The sequence below is a fragment of the Syzygium oleosum genome, unplaced genomic scaffold (assembly GCF_021117445.2).
Source record: "Syzygium oleosum isolate NSW1041296 unplaced genomic scaffold, Sole_v2.1 Sole_v2.30, whole genome shotgun sequence".
Lineage (NCBI taxonomy): Eukaryota > Viridiplantae > Streptophyta > Magnoliopsida > Myrtales > Myrtaceae > Syzygium > Syzygium oleosum.
The window spans coordinates 202,027-222,858 of record NW_026607514.1 but is presented as its reverse complement, the minus strand read 5'-3'; the positions used below and the strand labels follow the sequence as shown (position 1 = coordinate 222,858).

Genomic DNA, 20,832 nt, shown 5'->3' with positions numbered 1-20,832 from the left:
CAAAGGGTTTGTTAAGTAAGTGGTTTGCCTTTGACAATACATCACGGGAGGAACTCAGACTAAAGCATGGACTATGCTTTCCTTGCATATTCCTAGGTACTAGGTAGACTATGAACCATCGGTCCAGCGCTCGTGTCGTCCCGGGGTGTGATCCTGGGCCTCGGCATCGTCCTAGCCCTTGATTCCCTCGCAGTCCGGCTGGGTGCTTGGTGGTATTTTGTCATTGATGGATTAAGAAGAAGCCCCACATTGAAGGCTAGCGCTCCTTGAAGTTCTTGTTGGTCGAAGGGTCTGTTGAGTAGTTTGCCATTGACAATTCATCAAGAGAGGAACTCGGAATAAGCATGATGGCCTATGCTTTCCTTGCATATTCCTAGGTGCTAGGTAGACCATGAACCACTGGTCCAGTGCTCATGTCGTGCCGGGACGTGATCCCAGGCCCCGGCCTCATCCCCGCCCTCGATTCCCTTGTCGTCAGGCTGGGTGCTTGGCGATAAATCTTGTCGATTGAATCAAAGGCGAACGTACGAATATCTTTGTCCACGTTGGAATGGATGACCGAACTCCACAAAACTACGTCGTGGAGACGCTGGATTGTGCCGAAATCTTATCTAAACGGGATCCGATTACAGGTCTCTTCGCATAAGCTGAAAATCAAAGGGGTTACAAGTTTGAGACAACAAAACCCCAAAAGGGCGTGATTTACAACATCCAGTCTTGTCTGATTTAGTTTTGGGTTAGAATGACGTGAACTAAGGAAGGTATTTCCTTGTGTCTTCTACTACGTTCTTGCCTTTCATCTGTTTAGCTTTAGATTTCCTTCCAAGTCAAGTCAAACGAAACCGAAGTCAAACTAACTTTGATTCCCACGCATTTTCTAAAACAAAATGGCAAACTAAAAATAAAGCATTCCGTCTCGAAGTTGAAATGTCCAAAATATCCTCCGAAATCTACAAATAATAATTTTTCTAAACTAAGACCGGATATCGATTAAAAAAGTAATCCACGGAAGCGCGAAACGCGATTTGACTTAATCTTAATCTTATTCTCATTCTCATTTAGTTGTTACATCAGCGTCATCATCGTATCGATAATTATAATTCGAGAGTCGAATAGAGAAATTTTTCGTATGGCGGTATTAAAAAAAATAAAAGGAAAAAACAATAATAAGTTGGGTATTTTGATTTTTTATTTAGGCGTTTGACGTTGCTCGAACACAAAAATAATAAATTCTTTTTAATTCGGCCAAAAAAAAAGAAAAAAAGAAAAAAGATGGTCTATTTTTCTGATTTTCCAGCGAAGAAGACTGAAGAGCCGCCATTGTTGCCTCCCCCAGCGAAGCAAACTTCCCCTCCGCCGTTTCTCTCTCATCGCCTCCCTTCTGCTCCCCTTGTCGCCGCTTTCTCTCTCTAGCGGATCCCGTCTCCTCCCAGTTTGACTTGCGCCCACCTCCCTCGATCCACCGTCATCGTCATCATCCCCACGCAGGCATCGAGCTCGAACCAGGTCAGTCCCCGCAAACCCTAACTCCCTCCCGATTTCGTGAATGAAAGCGGGTCCATCGTACATCGCCAACCGCTACGTCAGGTAGTGGATTCTGAATTGTGGGTCTTTCGAAGTTTCGCTTTTCCGATAGCAAATTGTGGGTTTATCGCTGATGGGTGCGGGTTTGCTGTTCGATGTGAAGCGAATTCCGTGGTGGGTTTCGCGTGCTTGTTTGTATTTGGGTGGGGGGGGGCGGTGAAGTTTTCGTTTTGCGTTGGCTGCATTGTTTTCGAGGACTGGGGGGAGAAGTGGACTGATGGAGCTGCTAGTGAAGATGGTTGTAGTGATTCTCACGTGGGTTTTGCGGCGTTTTGCTTGCAGGGCCGGTTGTGGTTCTGGATTAGGGTTCGCGGGGTGGTTCGCGAGTTCGGTCGGAGGAGGAAGAAGGGTCGCCATGCGAAGTGAGCGTGGAAATCTGAAATTGGAAGTATAAGGCCGTGTAGCATTGGTTGACTGCGCTTCGAGGTATGTAGAGTTGAATGGCTACTAACTGTGTGTGATGTCGATGTCTAGTTGGTTCTTGTTAGCTAATTTTTTTTGGGCATCAGGAGGTATTGGTGGATCAGAACATTGCCATGGCCGATTCGGTACCGATTTACTTCAGCATCATTGCATTCTTATGCACGGTGGGGTCCATTGCTCTGGCCATTTTTCACATCTACAGGCACCTAATTAACTATACCGAGCCGATTTACCAGAGATATATTGTCCGGATCATCTTTATGGTTCCTGTGAGTGTTTCGTTCTTGCTGAGTTTAATGCTGCCTTCTCAATTGGAGTTCCCTTTCGATTGATTTAATTTGTTCCACATAGTTGTGTGGCTCGTCTTTCTTATATTTCGTAGCATTTCCCAGTTTGAGCAATCTATGTTCGCGTCTTTGTTTAGGAAATTACAAATACAGTTTAGTAAATGAAATTTTTTATTTGATTATGGTGAAATTAGGCCGTTAGGTGGATTGCTGTAGATTGGCGCTTATGATGATTATGAGCACTTGTAAATGAGGGCCTACTCTCAACTCAATTGACTAAATGAGGCAAAGAATGCTTGGGATGTGCCAGCACTAAAGATAGAGGAGAAATTTGGAATACTTAGCTTTTTTTATGTGTGTTTATCCAATTGTGGATCAGTCAAATGCTCGTTGACTTATAGCTAAAAAATGATAGACGTGAGGATTATTTGGCATTAGCATGTTGCCTTGGGATCAGGGGAAACAATTGTAATGCTTATTCCGAGTCTAGCTCATATCATGAGATGATTTACTCTGAATTACTTGACAGGTATATGCTTTGATGTCCTTCTTGTCTCTGGTTTTACCTGGGAGTTCAATATATTTCAACTCCTTTCGGGAAGTGTAAGTGCACTCTCATTGATGTAACTGCATGCATGTGAAAATCTTCTCCACTTGTGTTTCTTTTCCCCTTCATTGGTTATGGTCATTTTGGAGTCGACTTTTTATTTTATGTTGAGTACCCGAAACCTCTCGAAACATACAGACATTGACATGTGCAGTCATTTTGGAGTTTCTTCATAATTTCTTAATGTTAAAAGTATATATTGTTTTTTCAACGTTGTGGAGGGAAAATAAAAAGTATATAAAGAAGCTAGAACAAGCAGAGCCAAGCTTGATGCTTTCAAAAGGTCATTTTCACATTTTGATGGACAATGCCTTTTTAAGTACCCCTGTAAATGCTACTGGCTTGAGTTGCAGCATTATCACATAACCTGAATGACTTGTTTGATAATAGATGGAATAATGAATCTTCCCTTACTACGAAGCAGATCATGCATACTTTTTTTCTCCTAGTCGATAAAAGTGCACATTTTGTTAAGGTTATGCAGTTTAGACTAATGGTACATTGCATCCTGTTAAATTACATTCCCCTGACATCCTTCTGATTTTGAACTGTTTTCAGATATGAAGCCTGGGTTATTTACAACTTTCTGTCTCTGTGCCTTGCATGGGTTGGCGGGCCAGGAGCTGTGGTTCTGAGCTTAAGTGGTCGTGTTCTCAAACCATCCTTGTTTTTAATGACATGCTGTTTTCCTCCCTTGCCACTGGATGGGTTGGTCCCTGATCTATACTTTTGCAAATTCTACAAGAGTTAATTTGGTCCTTGGAATATCGTATAATTGAGTCGTCTTGAAATCAACAGTTAGAGAAGTTAGATGATATGTTTGTCTTCAAAACAGGGTCATTGAGTCCTTGGCAGTCATCTTGAATAAACACTTTTAAAGAACTGCACAGTTAGTTGGTTACTCTTAGCCCAAATTTGTCAAATTGTGGTTGTCCTTTTCCTTGTTACACTTGTTTTTCTTCCTTATTATCTGGCGAACAAGTAGATTTGGATGCTATCAACAACATATATGAGGATTGGATATAGATTCAAGATCTCAAAGCTTTGTTACAACTTATGATTGTACAAATTACTTTCTTATCTGTCAAACTGAAATAGACTTTCCACGAACTTATCGTGATTTTTGATGCCTTTGTTGCAGACGTTTCATACGTAGGTGCAAGCAAGGATGCTTACAGTTTGTGATACTGAAGCCCTTTTTGGTTGTTGTTACTCTTGTCCTCTATGCTCAAGGAAAATATCATGATGGAAATTTTGATCCTCGACAATCATACCTGTATCTCACTATCATTTACACTGCATCATACACGATGGCTCTTTATGCTTTGGCATTGTTTTATGTGGCATGTAGAGATCTGCTCCAGCCATTCAATCCTGTTCCGAAGTTTATCATCATCAAGTCCGTTGTCTTCTTAACTTATTGGCAGGTAAAAGTAATATGCTATGTTGTTTTCATACATCCCTAACCCATTTCCACCCCCCCCCTCCCTTACCCCCCAAACCCAATGAGAAAAGAAATAAGAGTTGAGAAAAATGTACTAAATTTCATCTGCACTTCCCAGAGAACAGAACGGCTGTAGCCATAAAATCGCCATGCATGCATGAATGCTCACAAGTCAAAGCAAAAGAGCAGTTGCCATACTGATTTTCATGAACATGTACCTTATCGAAGTATTGGGAGAATGAACCTAACGAATTGCAAAGGGCTTTGTCTTAAAGAACATGAATGCTTTAGAGGAGTTTTGCTTTCACTTATGTTGAGTAATCACTTGCTATTGATTTCATGGGGTCACAAGCTAGGTTGTGTTGTCTTTATTTATAGTATTGGAAGAATGATGGTTCTATTTGGCAAATCTTATATTGAACTAGTAATCACAAATTAGAATTTGATAGCAAATTGGCAATTATGTTAAGATGTGGGATAACTGTAGATCTATCTAGTGTAATGTGTAGCTGATTATTTTGCTGGAAAGCAGCTTTTAAATCTAGTTATTGTACAAGGAGGCTAGTGCGATATGTAATTTAGTATAATAATTGTACAAAGTGGCATATATCTGCTGTTTGAATTGTTTCCTGGGCTCTGCATTCTTCATTCAACTTAGTTCCCTTACCTTTTTTGCAGGGTGTCTTGGTTTTTCTCGCTGCCAAGTTATACCTCATAAAAAATGCAGAGGAAGCTGCTCGGTTTCAGGATTTTATCATATGTGTTGAGATGCTGATTGCTGCTATTGGTCACCTCTATGCTTTTCCATACAAAGAGTATGCAGGTGCCAATGTTGGTGGCTCTAATGGTTTCATGGGGAGCCTCGGCCATGCTTTGAAGTTAAATGATTTTTACCATGACACCGTCCACCAGGTTTATAGGGAGCTCTGTGTACTTTATGCTTGTGACTTGCCGGTGATGGTGCCTCAAGTAGACTATTTTTTTTTCTCTTTGCAGTTTGCGCCAACTTATCATGAATATGTCCTTTATAACCATAGCGAGGGTGAAGAGGGCACGAAGAAGTATCGATCACGCACCTTTGTGCCAACAGGACAGGAAATGGATACTGTAAGAAGAAACAAACATGTGCTTGGAAACAAGATGGATGAACTGCAGCTCTCAAGTTCTTCTGGTGAAAGCACTCCCAGGAATCATACCTCTGTGCCTGATTCAACAAATTCCGAAGCCATGAATGCACAATCTTCCCCTCTTGTTGACCTCTCAGTCTTGTCATCTACACCATACGACATGACGCTTATCGATTTAGACATTTCTAACTATCCAGCTGAAGTTCCTGCAGCTAATGACGGGGAGAAAAGGTGACAAGAAAAATTGCCGCATCTTCACTAAATGGACTTAAGCGCCGTTAACATAAAGGGATAAATGCGAAAGAATAACACGGGTCGAGTGGAGATTCAGATATTGCCTTTCATTTTTTGGGAAACCAATGCCTGTGTCATCGTGTCCTTGGAGGTACTCATTGAATTTGGGGCTTCCGGTTGGAATCTTGTTTAGTGGCAGGCTTGTCCAGTGTACATTGTAGGTAAAGATTTCTCGCACTTTTACAAACTCACAGTGCTGAACCTGTAATTCAGTGCTGAAATAGATACTTTGCTTCCATGTGTTCTAGTTTTGGCGTGGGAGTGAGCACATGTGATTACCATGGTCTAAATTGGAGTATGCATTGGTTTGTACATGAATTTGCAGTTAATTCTATTGGTATGTGATTTCTTCATTGTGTGCTATGTCTTGAGCCATTAAAGTCTCCGTACTACCTCTTAGCGAAACTCTTATTGAATGCAAATATATCAATCTGCTGCTACTCCTTTAGCTACTGGCGATGAGCTTGAGTCGTTATTTTCTCATGCAAGCAAAGAAGCGCACGTAACTGTTGCTTGTTTGATGAAAACTTTATCCATCCTTTCTGTTTGTAGCTTTAGACGTGTACTGAAAAGTCCCATTAATCCGGCCTTTATTTGAGCACTTTCTGCTCTTCTTCCCCCACGTATTCAGGGATAGGTAAAGTAACCTGCAGAGGCTATCTTTTGCTTGCCCATGATGTGATAATGACTCTATTCACATGCCGTGATATGATCTTTTGACGTGCGCATCTAGATCACCACCCCAGGTGTCTTTTGCATTCTTTAGAAGCTACAGCAACTATATTTTTTTTGGTCGAATACAGCAACTATATCTGACTTCTCTTTTTCTTAATACTTCTCAATGTTCAGATTTTGTCACTCTATGCTCTTGGATTTGTTGAGTTAGCCTGGACTTGCTTGCATGGTTTAGGGGGGAAATTTTGGGGTTGTTGATGTTGCCTGGTTTTCAATTAGCTAGAAGAGGAAGCTCTCATTGGTCATGACTTTCTCTGTGTAGAAAGCATCTTCATGGTTGCTTTAACTGCTTGGACTCTTTCTCTCTCTCTATCAGGGGTTTTCTCGTGTGTTGACATGAATATGGTATGCTTAAACCTGTTGAGAAAAGGACTACACTTGGGAAGACCTTTTCCTCTCAAAAGCAAATGGGGATGTCCTGTTTGGGCCAAACTCGAAGGCGAATACCACAAACCCTTAAAGAAGAAAAGAGGAGGGTTGGTTACACCTGTCATTGATTATCATCTCATCCTACTGATCACGACAAGAAAAGCTGGTGGATCGATCCCAAAGCTTTCTTGCGATCCCTTCTCATTCTCAACTCATGAGCCAATCGCATCCCATGCATCATGCAAACTCAGCTTTTCATTCACACTCATCCCGTCATTACGTAATCATCCATGTCAAGCAAACCAATCCTCCTCCTTTTACCCTCTTTTTAGCCAATCAGACATGAATGTGCCTCAGATCAGAGCCACCCTTTTCACTGAACCTAACGGGGGTCTACTGACGTGGACGGTCAAGATCCGACCAAACGAATTTGGAATTTTTTATGATCTGCTGGCTGTGATGCAATGCCCTACCTAACCTACTGAAGTTACCATTCCCAAACACTTTAAATTAAACTAGGGAATTAGGAATGAATAGAATGACTTGCCACAGGCAAGACCCAAGATTCATTCCCATATAGGGGCTAGTTAAACCTGAACTAAATATGGCCATACACTCGAGACGGTTATCAGTAATTCGGTCCAGCACAACGAGGTCATGTCATGCCGTGCGCGTCGCTGAAAGGAGGAAGTAAAGACCGAAGAGATTCATAACAACTCGAATCCCCTCCCCCGGTCGTCTTCGGGCTACTTGTTTATTGACGTCCAGTAAATTGTTTACGTGGCATCGCGAGTTATTACCAATTTGCTTTGTTAATAATCACAAAAATAAAAGAGAGATAAGAGATTATCCAAAAACGTTAAAAGAGAGGAATAAAGGAGGAGAAAGAAAAGAAGAAAAGGTAAGGGGGCAGCACAAAAGGCACGTGATTCCCCCCTCTCCCCTCTTTATATAAAACTTTCACGACCTAAGTTGCTCATGTGTAACAGTTGAAAACTATAAAGACTCTCTCAATCCCCCATTGTTTTTCTTACCAAAAATCAAATTACAAGATTAGAAAATACAAAAAAAATAAAAATAAATTAAGCATAAAAGCCAAATTCATATTATATATAAATATGGAGCTTGCAAAACAGTGTGTTCCCCCACAAGCATCCCCCCACCACCACCACCACCACCACTTCTACCACCACCTCCCTGTCCTCTCTCTCTCTTCTCTGGCGGCGTACGCGTAGCCGCCGCCCTCGCAGGCTCGCCCCACAATGCAAGAAGACCAAGAAACACAGCGCTCGCTTCTCTGAGGAAGCACCCGTGAAGAAAAATCTCACCTTTCTCGCCACTTCCCTGGCCCGATATCTCTCTCCCTCGCGCCCATCTCCGGAAACAGAGGCCGACCCATGATTTCCACGGGCACGGCGGTGGTGGGTCCGGCGGTTTTCAGGACCGACTCGATGGAGAGCGGCGGCTACGGCTACGGCTACGGCGGGGGCGGCGGCTACAGCCACAGGATGATGGAGAAGCGGCAGCTGTTCCTGAGGAGCTACCAGTTCAGCAGGAAGAGGAGCTTGAGCGAGCGGATTCGGAGGTCGCTGCGGCGGGTCAAGCGGGTCGTCTGGTTCAGGCTCCGGTCCGTTCGCCGGTTCAGGAGGCTCGTCTGGGCCAGGCTCTGCAGATCTGTCCGGCCTCATGTCCACGGTCGGGGCTGTTCTTGTCTCTACTACTGCAGCGGCAGCAGAGGAAGGAGAAGAAGGTCGAACTTCTTGCGCCTCCTCAATCCTAGCAGCAGTCACAACAGAAGCTACGACTCCTGCTTCTGGTAGTGCAACCCAAAAAAGAAAGATGACATTTTTTTTGCCTTTTTCCTTTGCCCTCCCTTTTTTTTTTCTCATTTTTAGTCTTCTCTTTCTTTTGCGGTGATGGTGATCAGGGGAAAGGATGGGCGCTTTGCATGTAAGATTGAATCTTGGTGATAATTGATAGGGATGTGATGATTTGCTCTTAGTTCAATTCAGATGTTGCAGTTCTCTAGTCTGTCCCTTTATATGCTCTGCTTCCTTTCTAATGATAGAAAGATTTTATTTCCAAGTAAATTAAAGCAAATAGCAGCTGCTCCAGGATTCAATCTCTTTGCTATGCAGGAACAACCGCAACCATCGATTCCAAGATGCAAATGTAAAAGAACAAGTGTGTTTAGACCATCATTGTTGTCTCTTCTGCATAATAAGCAGCTTCAGCAGAAAAGGGTTCAATGGATGGAATTGCCCATTCTCTCTCTATCTCTGTGAGTGTGTGGGCGTTGGTGTCAGTGTCCGTTTCTTCTCCGGTTCATATTTTAGTCAACAGGGTTTATGGCGAAGCCATGGGAAAGCGCAAAAAACGAGAACAGGACATGATGAAAAAAATTAAAGAATGAGGGTAACAGGACAAGATGGGATGGAACCCACTTCATCAAGGTCGTGAATTTATGGTTTTGTTTTAATTTTTTAGCCTTCTCTTTGATTTTAGCAGCAAGGAGGCATTGAATAGAGGGTAGATTCTCACTGCTTGGAAAAGCAGAGGCAGCTTTCAGTTTTCGGCGATGGAGGGGGGACCTCCCTCGTTTAGTTTTTGCAACTGCAAATTCTTCATTTGGGAAAAAAGAAAAAGAAAGAAAAGAATTCTGGGGCAAAATCTTGCTTTTCTGCAACTTAATCAGCTATAATTGTCCAGAGTAGTTAATAAAGGAAAAAAATCCATAGGAATATATTCTCTGTCGGTCATGGCATTAACCTTATCCAGACATGCTATGTACCTGTAAATTCTTGTGGAATCTTGGTGATGACAGTCTAAGCTTTTAAGTAAAACATCCAATTCCAATACACTTCTATTATTTATGGATAAATACCATCGAAATCCCAACATGGTAATTCATGACCCATTTATCTCAAACTCATATTCATCTCGTCAAATTTTTTAAACGGGCATCTTATAAGACATTTACCAAAAAACTAATTTTCATTTCACCTAAAATCTCAGATTTTGTACCCGTGACTCATTTACCCTAAACTAATTCCCATCTCAGAAAAAATCTAAGACTGGCACCCTCAACTCAAATTTACCCTTTGTTCAAATGTATATATGTGAACATATGAGAATTTTCACGTTGAATTTATCATTATCCATGTCAGATTTATCTTTGGCTGTTGTTTGCCACGTGTGTTAACACGTTTGCATTTTAATGGGATATCAGACAATATGTTCATAGAGGGTAGATTTGGGTTAAAGGTACCGATTTGGGTTATTATGTGAGACAAAAATTAATTTGGGGGTAAAGTCATAGGATACCCGCTTAGGATATTTAATGATACAACCCCTTATTTATTTATTTAATCTATCCGTAAATTTCCATTATATTCACATTCGGTAGTTTAGTGGAAGGTTCAATCCATATGCGAAGAAAAAAGATCCAAAGATATATGTTGCATATACATTGCCAAAGGTTATCTAACACAATTCAAGATGCAAATTTGGGGTAGGTTTCGAGCAACCCAAGCTTGCGAAGGCCGGCATGATAAACGAAACTTCTAGTCAACGTCAACATTTTACTCGATTCATTATCTCACGACTATGTCGATGATGATCCCTCAAATGGCTAGGAACCCTTGATCTGTCATGAAAGTAGGCAAAAACAGGAAAAGGAAAGCAATGCTCAAAATAGTGAAGTAAATCAAGAATCAGACTTCCATGTCCCCAACTTGAGGTAGGGGGAAAAAACAGTAGACTTTTAGGTAGGAGGAGCTGGCATTCCAGTAAAGTCATACTGCAGATGAGAGATGTGGCCAAAGTACTAAAAAAAATAGAAAAGAAATTAATAAAGAAAAGAGCAAGAGAGAGAAGGGAGAAGAGGAGGGTAGAGAGAGAAAGTCCACAGGGGGTGGCGTGTCATCTACTCTTTTGCACTTACACATGCTCTTGCTGTTCAGCCTGATACAGAAAGAAAGTCACACTGGTCTTGGCTTACAATCTGAGCTGATGTTTGTCTCACTCCTCCTTTGTATGATTCTTTGGGCTCTATTGCTCGTGTGTACCCAGCATCATCAGATGATTCAGAAGGACCATGACCCCACCCCCACTCACCAGATTTTGGATCTTTACGACCTTTTTTCTTTAATGATAGCTTATGATCTGTCATGAGCTATGATATCTATGACATGATTGAGGTAGTCAATGCATGAGAGAGGGAGTGAAGTACCACCTATCTTGACAAATTAGGCCCATCGCACGAGACCTAAAAATGAAATAGAGTGAAAAGAACCTTGAATCTCTTTTTCCATATGTGAGGTTCATTTCATTCAAAGACATCATCACACGAGAGGTGATTCCTTCGCTAATAAGAAAGAAGTTGTAAAGTTTGAAAGGATGGAAGATCATACTAAACATCTTGAGAAAGAAAGCCTGCAACAGAATCACTTTGATCAGATAAGTAGATCAACATTTCAAAAGTTCTTAGAAACATCTATGTCAAAACTAAGTCTATTATCGTCTCAACCCTGACTTTCTATTATTGTTAGGCTTCAAGATCATGGGTCACTGTGCCGTAGAGTCGGCTGTAGTTTCTCAGTTCAATGGATGAAGTGTCATAATATAATTACATATGCGATCATGGCATAAATGGTCATGGCATAAATGGTCCATAAATTTTAGTCTAATGTACAATGTCGTCTCCGAATTTTTAATTTATTTAATATGATCTATGAACTATTCATAAATGTTCAATGTAGTCCCTCTACTATATGAAAATATCTAAAAGTTCAGGGATGACATTGCATATTTGACAGAATTTAGGTACCATTTATGTCATTTTCTCATTACCTATTTAAGAGGGATTCAAAAAATAAAAATAAAAGCTACAGGAAGGTATCTGTTCACTAAAGTCAACCCCTGTGCTGCCCGCTTCAAGCAAGCAGAATAGAAGATGCCATTTACTGCTTTGGTTTCGTGACAGTTTGTTTCATTAGGAAGCATTCGCAAGACTATATTATAAAGAAAATAATGGGGTGGTCCGTGAAATCCTCTTTTGATATTAGGGCATGCTGAAAACCTGACCTTGATTGCTTATTTTGTTCACGTGGATCCAAACTCCAGCTATGGCAATCAACTTCAAGATCTAAAAAAGATGGAACGTTATATAAAACAATATCAACAACAGCAACAACGATAATAATAATAAAAGAAGAATTCTTGGGGATTTGATTAAAGTTTGAATTAAGTATAAGTCAACTTGAGTCACTCAAGAAACATGGAGGAATTATGGGGTCCTACTGGATAGAAATAGACCTGTCGACATGTCGAACTTTCCGGCGCTAATGGTGCCACGAAAGACGATGGCGGTCATAGGATGGTCACCTTGCCGTGCTGCACCTCCCGCTGAATCCGGTAGCTCTGGAGAGCTCCCAAGCACTTGTTGAGCATCCTCACGCGCCCAAGATTCTGGATCATTGTGACTAGAGCTAACATGGAAGATCTGGCCTGAGTGAGGATGAGAGCTTCAGGATCTAGAAGCAAATGACGTCATCGAGAGAGTGATGTCTGCGAGTCGAGGCCGCGAGGCGGCGGAGCAAGTGAACTGTAACATCCTCAATTTCAGTCCCCGGGAAATGGCTATGGATCGGTTTGCCAAGGGATTAGGGATCGGTCTTGAACGCGACACGTGCCCTACTCTTACCTGTGAATAAGGAGATAAGACTCATTTCTAAGCCTTCCAATCTTCTTATACCCTTGATTTTGCTAAGAATTGAGTTTTGCTGAATCAAATTTGGTGGTTTTTTCATTTGGACTCAATTCGTGTTCTTGTTTTGGAAAACCCAGATTCGGATCCTCTGCATCTCTTCATTTTGTTATTTTTGTGGAGATTTTTTTGAACTGAATTTTAAGAAACTTTTTTCATCAAAGTTGTTCCCAACATCTTGAAGTATAACATACTTTAAATTCAGATTTTTCTAAAATGATTTGATTTGTACGAAATGCCATTTTCTAAATGGGTTTGAGCCGTCCAATGTTACTGTTTCTGTAACCTTTACACATTCTTGATTTTCCACGAGTTTTTATAGAACGATTCTTAACAAATTTCCTTCACAAAAGTTGTTGAAAACTTCTTTCTATATAACATATAAAAATTTGATAATTTTTGGAGATGATATGGATTCTGGAAAGAGCTTACTTTGAGAAGCAAGGATTCTGTTCCAGTAAACTGTTTTTAGTCTGTATTTGAGCTACTAAAATTTATGTTTAAAGACAGATCCAGATTTCATGTTCTTTATGGGAAATATTTTTTATGGTCTTATTTATGACATGTTCAAATTTTAGAATTTTCGAAGTCCATTTACTATGCTGTTAAGTCTGATTTCTAGAATAGTGCAAAAACTGTCCGGTTTTGCTAGATTGCAAAGCTTCATTATTTTCTATATGAGAACATTAGAACTTCGATTTGAAGCCTTCTGGAGAAAAAATCTGTACATTCTGAACTTTCTAATGAGGGTAATGATTTCCTTGGCTTAGGTGTCCCTAAACTACTTAGGGCATACTTACCTATTTTTGTGGCTTGAGGAACAAATTGTCATGAAGACTAAGTTGCCTTAATTCCTCTTGGAAGCTAGCCATTTAATGCAAGCTTATATGTCCCTAAGAATTAGGGCTATCATTACCCTAAAGTGAGTCTTGAAAGTAAGAGGCAAGAAGGAGGCTTAGCGAAGATTCTAGAAGAGTCAAAGACTTGGAGAGCAAGTTTTGGGTAGAAACATGTGACTAAAATCCAAACCCAATGATGGCCACTTGGGTATTAAATGAAGGAGGTGACTCACCCTCTTAGGTGGCAATGATAGATTTAGTAAATCATTACATTTAGATTTTCCTTGAAAAACAAGTTAGTCGAGTCATCATTATAGGAATGAGTGGTCAAATAGGAAGATAAGAAGTGTTCTTCTTAGGGCCTTAGGCTTGCCACCTTGCCGTTTTAAGGTTGCCACCTCGGTACTCTAGGCGTGCCACTTCAAAGAAGATGATTGGGCTACTTGGAAAGGTAATGATGAGGATGGTGCCTATAAATAGGATGAGCCCCTCATTCTTTCTCACCTTGGAGCTCACTTCTTTCACTCCTAGCTCTCTTGCATGCCTCTCTCTCTCTCTCTCTCTCTCACCCGTTCGCCGCCGCCGACTGCCGTTTCCCCGTTCGACCCCTGTAAACATTGTCTTGTGCTTGCAAGTAAGTGAATTTCCTAACACTTGGATAGGGCGGTGTGTGACGTGGTTGGAACACGGCTTGAGAAGTTGTTGTTGCTTGAAACGGTTTTGTTCTTGTGGGCATTGGTTCTTGCTAGCAATATTCATCTGACCATTATTATTATTGAGATGACTTTATTTTCAATGGTGGTGTACTTGTTCTTAAATGAAATTCTTCGTGTGTACACCTATACAAGTTTGAGCTGGTTATTGTGTGGTTTGCTCATGATTCATTTTGTTGAGAGTCGAGCACATCCTATGCATTGAAGAAAAGGTTCCCGTCGGCATTGAACGTGAAACGTAGGCACGTCGGATCGGGCCTCTCTTAAGCTTGGACGATATTGAGGAATATCGTTCCAATATCAAGTTTGGTCTAAGTCGGTGCTAAAGTGTAGCGATTCGAGTCTCGGACCTTGATTCGTGCCCGGCATACCTATTTGTATTCAACCACGGTAAGTCATTTCGTATACATGTTTTGCACGCCCTCGGGCTTCATTCTTGAATCGACTAAAAATGAAAGATAAGAACCGAAGTCTTGTTTGTTACCGTATGATCATACGAGAGACTAAACCGTCATCGATGGATTTCAGTTATGTAATAAAGGAACCCCATGTGAATTATTTTATGTTGTTCTTGTGCATGGTTGCATGACGCTTGGATGCGGTAGTTTGTGTGACATGTTAATGTTCTTAACCATGCTTGTTGATTTATGAGCCTGTGAGCTTTTCATGTATACATAGCAACTAAAGCTAGGTCCTTGTATGCATGGGTTAAGATAGATGATAATAAACCGGCTTGTGCGATCCATGATGTGTGATCACTAAATGAAAGAAGAAGACTGTCGTCACATAGCGTTGGCGGCAATGCCTCAATTGAGCCGGGATGCCTGGGTTGAGCCCAGATGCCCCAGTAAGCTAGCCCTGGGATGCCTTGGTTGAGCCGGGATGCCTTGGTTGAGCCAGGATGCCTAGCATGAAGCTGGATACCTTGGTTGAGCCGAGATGCCCTGGTTGAGCTAGGATGATGATAAATAAATCTTATATGTGTGCCGGTACGTGTGTTTATTGATGAGCCGAAGGTTTCCAGATGCCCGAAGGATTTGGAAGGACCCGTCACCTGCATATTGAGGAGGCGATGCCCGATGGATTTCGACTGTAAAATAAATGAATTCACGTATGAATATTTTCGGGTATTTTTGCATGCCGATTGGTTGCAAGGCTTCACATGTAAATCTTCTTGTACATTTTTATGTGACATGATAAATGTGAGCTTTCATATAAACATAGCAAGGGCAAGGTCAAAGCCTTTGCCATTGATTTGCCATCGACATAAAGCGAGAAAAAAAATTGTATGTGTTAGTACGACGGCGAGGCACCATCCTACACAAGTATTAATGAATTTACTCATTGAGTTTTCAACTCACTCTCGTTGTTTTCCATGTTTTTAGGGTGAACTCCGCGTTCTCGGTTCGTTTTGGTGTACTTGTCAAGATGGAAGTTGACGTAGAGGAGTTAGGATTAACCTTGGCCTTCGCTTGTGATGTAACCAGATATGGTTTATACATAGAACGGCCCGTAGAAAAGGGCTTGTGAAATATGTTTATGTAATATGGCAATAGTGTGTTTTGCCTATTGTGTTTTCCCTGATTTCCAGCTATTATTTTATTTGGGAGTTCGTTTATACACATTTTCGCATGTGCTTATTTAATCAGATAAAAGAAATGAGATGGTGACGAGTCTGGAACATCGTATTAATAACCCCGAGCTGAGAGGACGTTACACGAACGACCTTCGTTTTGGTGTACTTGTCAAGATGGAAGTTGACGTAGAGGAGTTAGGATTAACCTTGGCCTTCGCTTGTGATGTAACCGGATATGGTTTATACATAGAACGGCCCGTAGAAAAGGGCTTGTGAAATATGTTTATGTAATATGGCAATAGTGTGTTTTGCCTATTGTGTTTTCCCTGATTTCCAGCTATTATTTTGTTTGGGAGTTCGTTTATACACATTTTCGCATGTGCTTATTTAATCATATAAAAGAAATGAGATGGTGACGAGTCTGAAACATCGTATTAATAACCCCGAGGTGAGAGGACGTTACACGAACGGTGCGGTCAATGGAACATTCGGGGTCGGGTGTGCAACGGATGACGTAGGTAGAGAAGGAGTAAGGAAGAAGAGGATGACCAACGAGCAAAAGAGAGAATAAGGTCAAAATGGGCCCCACATTTAACTTGAATTATAATATGCTAAAAAATGGGTCCCGTGAAAGATAATATGGTCAAAACATTGTGATGCGGAGTGCATTAGCTAAAAAGGAAGTGGAAAAACCATGATCCAAAAAAGAAGAAGAGAATGACAAACAAGCAAGAGAAAGAATAAGGACAAAATGGGCCCCACATTTAACTTGAATGATAATATGTTAAAAAATGAGTCCCACGAGGGATAATATGGTCAAAACATTGTCATGATGAGTATATTAGTTAAAGAGGGAGTGAAAAAAATGTGATCCAATAAAAAACAAACAGTTAAACTTGAATTACCTTGAATTAACTATGGTCACGAAGTTTTCTTTTTATTTTTTTAATCAGCTTAGGAAGTTTTCAAATCAAAAATCAGATTAAGATAATACAGGCATACACTTCAAACCTAAAACCCAGTATGGCGCAAGACTTGCTCGGATCGCTAGGCATCGAGCATAAATGGATGGCCCGAACCAACTTGGCCCGCCTGACCGGACCCGAAAACATATATATACAAATAAATGTAACTACATATTATCAATAACAAAGAGAAATGTGTCATTTATCTCAATTTTGTATTTCTAAAATTGTTCTTGCATCACTTTTATGATACACACAAATATATAGAGCCAGCTTTCAGACTCGATATTCACTCCCATTCCACCATAGTTAATTTAGTAATTGGTTTACAATGTGCGAGTACTTTTTTCTTATTAAAACAAAAGCTCTAAAGAAATTAAGGTCTCCGAACTTAAGCATAAAATCCTTTTTCGTTTTTCTTTTTCTTTTATCATATATATTGACCACGAATTTAATAGGTTCAAGCCTGAACAAATTATATATGGATTATTTTCGCTTAGAATACATAAATATAAAGAGCCGTTGAAAAAAAAGGTTCAATGTGGATTTATCTACGCCAATCGGAATTAAATTAATTAAATTCAGATTTATCCGTATTACCATCTTTAACCTAAATCAATAAAATAAATAATCTGAAAAATTTTAACTCAGTTTTATGGGAGAATCCCAAATAAGGACATGAAGTGGGTTCATTTTCTCAAAAAAGGGCAAATAATCGACTGTAGTTGCTCGGTTTTATGGATGATAGTAATAATAATATGATCACCTATAGGATCATAGCACAAATGGTCCCTAAAACTTTATGTTAGTGTATAATGTTGTCATTGAACTTTTAATTTGTACGATATAGTTTATGAATTTTGGTCCAATGTGTAATATCGTCCATGAACTTTTGATTTGTTCAATGTAATTCCCGAACTATTGATAAATATTTAACGTAACCCCTAAACTATATGAAAACGTCTAAAAGTTCAGTGATGACATTGATCAAAATTTAGAGACCATCTATGTCATTTTTCCTTAACCCATTCAAGCGGTATTGCAAAAAAAAAAACGAAAAAAATAAAAATAAAAGCTACAGAAACCACCTTACCAAAAAAAAGCTACAGAAACTAGGAAGGTATTCCTGCACACTTAGGCTGCGAATGGTAACCATTCTGTTTCAGAAATCAATTTCTGGCCAGAAATTGATTTTTCTATTTCTGTTCCTGGAGGAGTTTCTTAGCAAAAAAACACGTTTGATAACGACACAAAATTTCTGTTCCAGAAATAGAAATTTGTTTGATAACGGCATAAAATTTCTTGTTTTCGGGTGGTCGGCGGGCGGTGGATGGTGGCGGGAGGAGGGTGGGTGGCGGCGGGAGACGATGGCCGGCGGCGGGAGGACGGTGGCCGACGGTGGGAGATGGTGGTCGATGGACGGCGGGCGACGGCCAACGGTGGCCAGCGGTGGGAGGTGGTTGGCGGCCAAAAGAGGGCGATCGGCAGCAGGAGACGGTGGCCGATGGACGGCGGCCCATGGCAGTCGGCGAGAGATCGTGGCCGGTGGACGGCGGGCGGCGGTGGGAGGCAAGTGGCGGTGGGAGGAGGGCGGCCAGTGGTGGGAGATGGTGGCCGGTGGACGGCGGCTGGCGGTGGGAGATGGGCGGCGGTGGCGGGAGGAGAAAGGCCGGGGGTGGGAGGCGGGTGGCGGCGGGAGATAGTGGCCGGCCTACGATGGCCGGCGGCCCACAGCGGGCGGCGGTGGGAGGCAGCCAAAGGCGGGCGGCGGTGGCGGGAGCAGGGAGGCCGGGGGTAGGAGGCGGGTGGCGACGAGAGACAGTGGTTGGTGGTGGGTGGCGGCCGTAGGCCGCCGGTAGGGGAGGAGGGTAGGCGGCGGCGGCGGGTAGCGGCGGTCGGTGGGTGGCGGTGGCCGGCGATGGGCGGCGGGTGAGCGACCTGCTAGTAGTGAGGGCAAGTGATGAGAAGAATAAAAAAGTTTTGTTTCTCATTTCTGTTCCAAAAATAGAGAAGCAAAAAATTTTAACTTCTGATTTCTATTCCAAACCTATTTCTAGAACAAAAATTTGTTCCAGAAATAGAAATTGGAATTTCGTTACCAAACAGATTTCTGTTCCAAGCCTATTTCTGGAATAGAAATAGAGAAACAAAATAGTTACCATTCGCAGCCTTAAAGTCAACCACTGTGCTGCTCGATTTAAGCAAGCAGAATAGAAGACGACATTTAATGCTTTGATTTTCGTGACTCTTTGTTCCATTAGGAAGCATTCGCAAACTATATTATAAAAAAATAACGGGATGATCCGTGAAATCCTCTTTTGATATTAGGGCATGCTTAGCATGCTGAAAACCTGACTTTGATTGCTTATTTGTTAACGTGGATCCGAACTCCAGCTATGGCAATCAACTTCAAGATCTAAGAATGATGCAACCTAATTAAAATAATAATAATAAAAACAATTGTCGAGGCTCTGATCAAAGTTTGAATTAAATATAAGGGAAAATGATACAAATAGTCCATGAACTTCGACCTTATGTGAAATGTGATTCATGAACTTTTAATTTATTTAATTTGAATCATGAATTTTTGATACATGTTCAAACTAGTCCTTGAATTATATGAAAATATCAATGTTATATTGAACAAATTAAAAGTTCGGATATCACTTTGCACATTGAGCTAAAGTTCAATGATCACATTGAATAAATTAAAAGTTTAGGAACCATATAGCATATTAGGCTAAAGTCCATGGACTATTTGTGTCATTATCCCTACATATAACTTGACTCGAGTCACTCAGGAAACATGGAGGAATCAATAATTTGTGAAGTTATATAGGCCGGCGGAGGACCAAATTTTGTATCTTCTATTAAAATTATAAAAAATTAGCAGAAATTTCCGTGAATCAATATTTTTCATGTCATTCTATTAAGTCATTTTTTATGGATTTTTGTATCATTTTTCCTGGTAAAAAAAAATGAAAGGATTATCTTGAACTAATGAAAAATTACGAGAAAAGAAAAAATAGAGACTTGTTAACTCCAATTAAATATTATCAGGAGTATAAGTTCCTCCAGATCTAGGTCACTTTTGTACCATACTAATTATTTTTATATCAATTTAGGAGGTTTTCAAATCAAAATGAGATCAAGATAATAAAGGCATACACTCCAAAATCAAGCATTCATGGCTGTCAGCCTGATCGGCTCGGTGGGCCTCGAGCATAAATGGGTTACCCGAACCGGGTCGGCGCATCGTGGGCTAACCCGACCTGAAAACAAAATATAACAAAAAAAATGGGGGATTTAACTCACTTTCTTATTTCTAAAATTCACTTTCTATATAATATATAAAGCCAACTTTGAAATTCGGTGTCAACTCCCAAAAGGTTGTATTTGGCCCTAATTAATCAACATTATATAAGGATAATGACACAATGGTCATTGAATTTTGGCCCAATGTACAATGTGGTTCGTGAAATTTTTATTTGTTCAATGCGGTCTCTTTATTTTAACCCAATATGTAATATCGTCACTAAACTTTTAATTTGTTTAATATAGTTTATGAAATTTCGGTACATGTTCAAACTAGTTCTTAAATTATATGAAAATATTCAATATTGTCTTTCCATTAATTTAAGTTCAATGACAACATTTAGCATTTTTATGTATTTCAGAGACTAGTTTAAACATGTGCCGAAAGTTCATGGACCACATCGAATAAATTAAAAGTTCATGAACCACAATGCATACTGAGTTAAAAGTTCAGGGATTACATTGAACAAATTAAAAATTTATGGACCACGTTACACATTAGGTCAAAATTAATGGACCATTTATTTCATTTTCCCCGTTATATATATAGCTGATTTTTAAAATTCGGTGTCCATTTTTGAAAGGCCATCCTTTTGGCACTTACGTTTGCCAGGCACACCGTCCGCTCTAATTTTCTCACCAAAATCTACCTAATTCCATTATTAAAATCAAATTTCAAATGTCCATCCTCATTCACCAAATATCCTATATTATTATTATTATCCAATTTCAACATCACAAAACTAAGAATTGGTATATATTTGAAATGTCCTAACAGGTTTACATC

The 20,832-nt window shown here is 40.5% G+C and overlaps 2 protein-coding genes across 4 annotated transcripts; both read left to right on the top strand.

Annotated features, from left to right (window-relative positions):
* Positions 1-1,298: 1,298 nt before the first annotated feature.
* On the top strand, positions 1,299-6,129 carry LOC115694371 (uncharacterized). Of its 3 annotated transcripts, none has more exons than XM_030621497.2 (8): positions 1,299-1,506; positions 1,867-2,010; positions 2,094-2,276; positions 2,824-2,897; positions 3,460-3,609; positions 4,043-4,328; positions 5,024-5,257; positions 5,342-6,129. In XM_030621497.2, the coding sequence occupies exons 3-8, from the start codon at positions 2,121-2,123 to the stop codon at positions 5,705-5,707; spliced, it is 1,266 nt and encodes a 421-aa protein (XP_030477357.1). In that variant the 5' UTR covers positions 1,299-1,506; positions 1,867-2,010; positions 2,094-2,120; the 3' UTR covers positions 5,708-6,129. The 3 variants fall into 3 exon arrangements, with proteins under 3 accessions (XP_030477357.1, XP_056160051.1, XP_056160052.1); XM_056304076.1 differs by having other exon boundaries at positions 1,299-1,587; XM_056304077.1 differs by having other exon boundaries at positions 1,299-1,604.
* Positions 6,130-7,925: 1,796 nt separating this feature from the next.
* Positions 7,926-8,871, top strand: LOC115694362 (uncharacterized). Its single transcript, XM_030621487.2, has one exon. The coding sequence runs from the start codon at positions 8,268-8,270 to the stop codon at positions 8,688-8,690; it is 423 nt and encodes a 140-aa protein (XP_030477347.1). The 5' UTR covers positions 7,926-8,267; the 3' UTR covers positions 8,691-8,871.
* Positions 8,872-20,832: the final 11,961 nt, after the last annotated feature.

Bases quoted from the DNA above. Each gene is read 5' to 3' on its own strand.
- LOC115694362 (XM_030621487.2), top strand. From the start codon at position 8,268: ATGATTTCCACGGGCACGGCGGTGGTGGGTCCGGCGGTTTTCAGGACC.
- LOC115694371 (XM_030621497.2), top strand. From the start codon at position 2,121: ATGGCCGATTCGGTACCGATTTACTTCAGCATCATTGCATTCTTATGC. The intron at 3,610-4,042 runs GTTGGTCCCTGA...CCTTTGTTGCAG, and splicing joins CCTCCCTTGCCACTGGATGG to ACGTTTCATACGTAGGTGCA. The intron at 4,329-5,023 runs GTAAAAGTAATA...CCTTTTTTGCAG, and splicing joins TCTTCTTAACTTATTGGCAG to GGTGTCTTGGTTTTTCTCGC.